At 33.0% G+C, this 1,749-nt stretch overlaps 1 protein-coding gene across 1 annotated transcript in view; it reads left to right on the forward strand.

Moving 5' to 3' along the window:
* The first annotated feature begins 184 nt into the window (after positions 1-184).
* Positions 185-1,749, forward strand: part of LOC107085851 — a 10,558-nt gene continuing 8,993 nt past the window's right edge. Inside the window, exons 1-2 of the mRNA XM_015376461.1 lie at positions 185-245; positions 1,504-1,650. Coding sequence (XP_015231947.1) covers positions 185-245; positions 1,504-1,650 — 208 coding nt within the window. The remainder of the gene's footprint in view (positions 246-1,503; positions 1,651-1,749) is intronic.

Raw genomic sequence — 1,749 nt, forward strand, 5'->3', positions numbered from 1 at the left:
AATATTAAATTGTGGGACGACAAATGACACCCCATTGTTGTTACTTAGGCTTTTAGATGCATCACTTGAACATAACCAAAATATTTATTTTCTATATATGATTGGACTGAGCAAGATTCTGAAAAATTTCCTTTTTCCCTCTTCTTCAACAATGATAAGTCCACAATGATTTCATTAAATAGAGATGGATGAACCAGTGACAGAGGAACTGTATCACTCATCTTTATGGATGATATTAAGCTATGGTGAGTTTCAGATGAGGCTAAAGCAACAACGGAAGTGGCAGCCACGAATTTCGCTCGGCCCTGCCGGAAGTTGCGCAGGCTTGGAGCTTTCAAAGTAAAAGAAACATAGTGATGCTTTTATTTATTTTTATTTTAATCTGGAATTTGGTGATAAATACAAAGTGAATTCTAAAATCATCTGTTACGACTTTCTGTGAACATGGAATTGTAATATGTTTTAATGATAATCTGGAAGTTCCATATCTGAGAATCCTTTCCCCTTAGATTCCTCATAAAAAAAAGTCTGATTTCTAATTTTAACTACCTGAAATGACTAGAATAGAAAATCCCTTTATTGTCCCACAATGGGGAAATTCTGATGTTTCCAGTTGCAAAAAGATTATAGAAAATATGGTCAATCAAATATGGACCTTAGAAAAAATGATAAGAATAACATAATAGTGAAGAGTTAAAATATATACTATAAAATACTGTAAAGTTTTTTTCACAATATAAATACTGTGCACCTGGAGAATAAATAACCAATATACAACTATTGGCATTTTTACAGTAATGGATATTTGAAAATAGCGGCAACATCAGAGATGTGCAAAATGACAGCAGCATGTTTTTTAACGGACTAAGGTAGAAATAAGCATGAATGTAAAAATTAATTGAGGTTGTTGGGAACATTGATGGTTATAAAGTNGGAAGGAAGGATCTGTGATAACGCTCCCTGTGTGAAATAGCCATAGAACTTGTATCCAGGAACAATTTTTCGACAACTTTGTATTTTCACACATCTAAAACCTAAACTTTTATTATAATTATTATGAATGTTGTTATTCTTTCTTAAGATTCATATACTATTCAAAAATATATCGTTTCACAACAAAATAAGGTGAAATTTAATTACAAAATATCTTAGAAGAAAATACAAAATTACAAAACTAACAATATATTGCTTACAATAAACAAAAAGAGGACAAAAAAAGACTGTGCTTCCGTAAATAAAATTATTTCACTTAGATAAGTTGAAAATTTAGATAAGAAGAACCAAAACTTAAAAAAGAAAATGCATCTAGGTGTATTAAATTGTAATTCTAATTAGGCCGGTGCTGACAGCAAATTGTTAGTAGATACTGTGGTTCCTACCAGATCTATAGAAGCTTAATAGATGACTCTTATTCTGTGAGAGAACAGTGAGCCACATCTTTATCTCCAGAACATCCATGGAGGTTTTGATCTTCAGCAGCTTTTTGTCATCTCTTCTCTACAGCTTCTTGTGTCAGTGAGAGTGCCATTGTTGAGGTCTCTGCCAACCCTGGCTCTAACCCAACTGCCAAAACTTCTGATGCTGGCCGATCTGCACTGGACTCAGAAATGTATCAGAAAGTCAAGAAAATAACATGCAAACCGAAAACTGGTGAGAAAAATTGTCCATGCTTGCTGTTTGATTAGATGCATGTTGCTGATTAGAAACAAATGTCCTACTCTGGAAGTAAACTGTAACACTTTAACAATA

Source organism: Cyprinodon variegatus, unplaced genomic scaffold, assembly GCF_000732505.1.
Source record: "Cyprinodon variegatus isolate N-32 unplaced genomic scaffold, C_variegatus-1.0 Scaffold135, whole genome shotgun sequence".
Classification (NCBI taxonomy): Eukaryota; Metazoa; Chordata; class Actinopteri; order Cyprinodontiformes; family Cyprinodontidae; genus Cyprinodon; species Cyprinodon variegatus.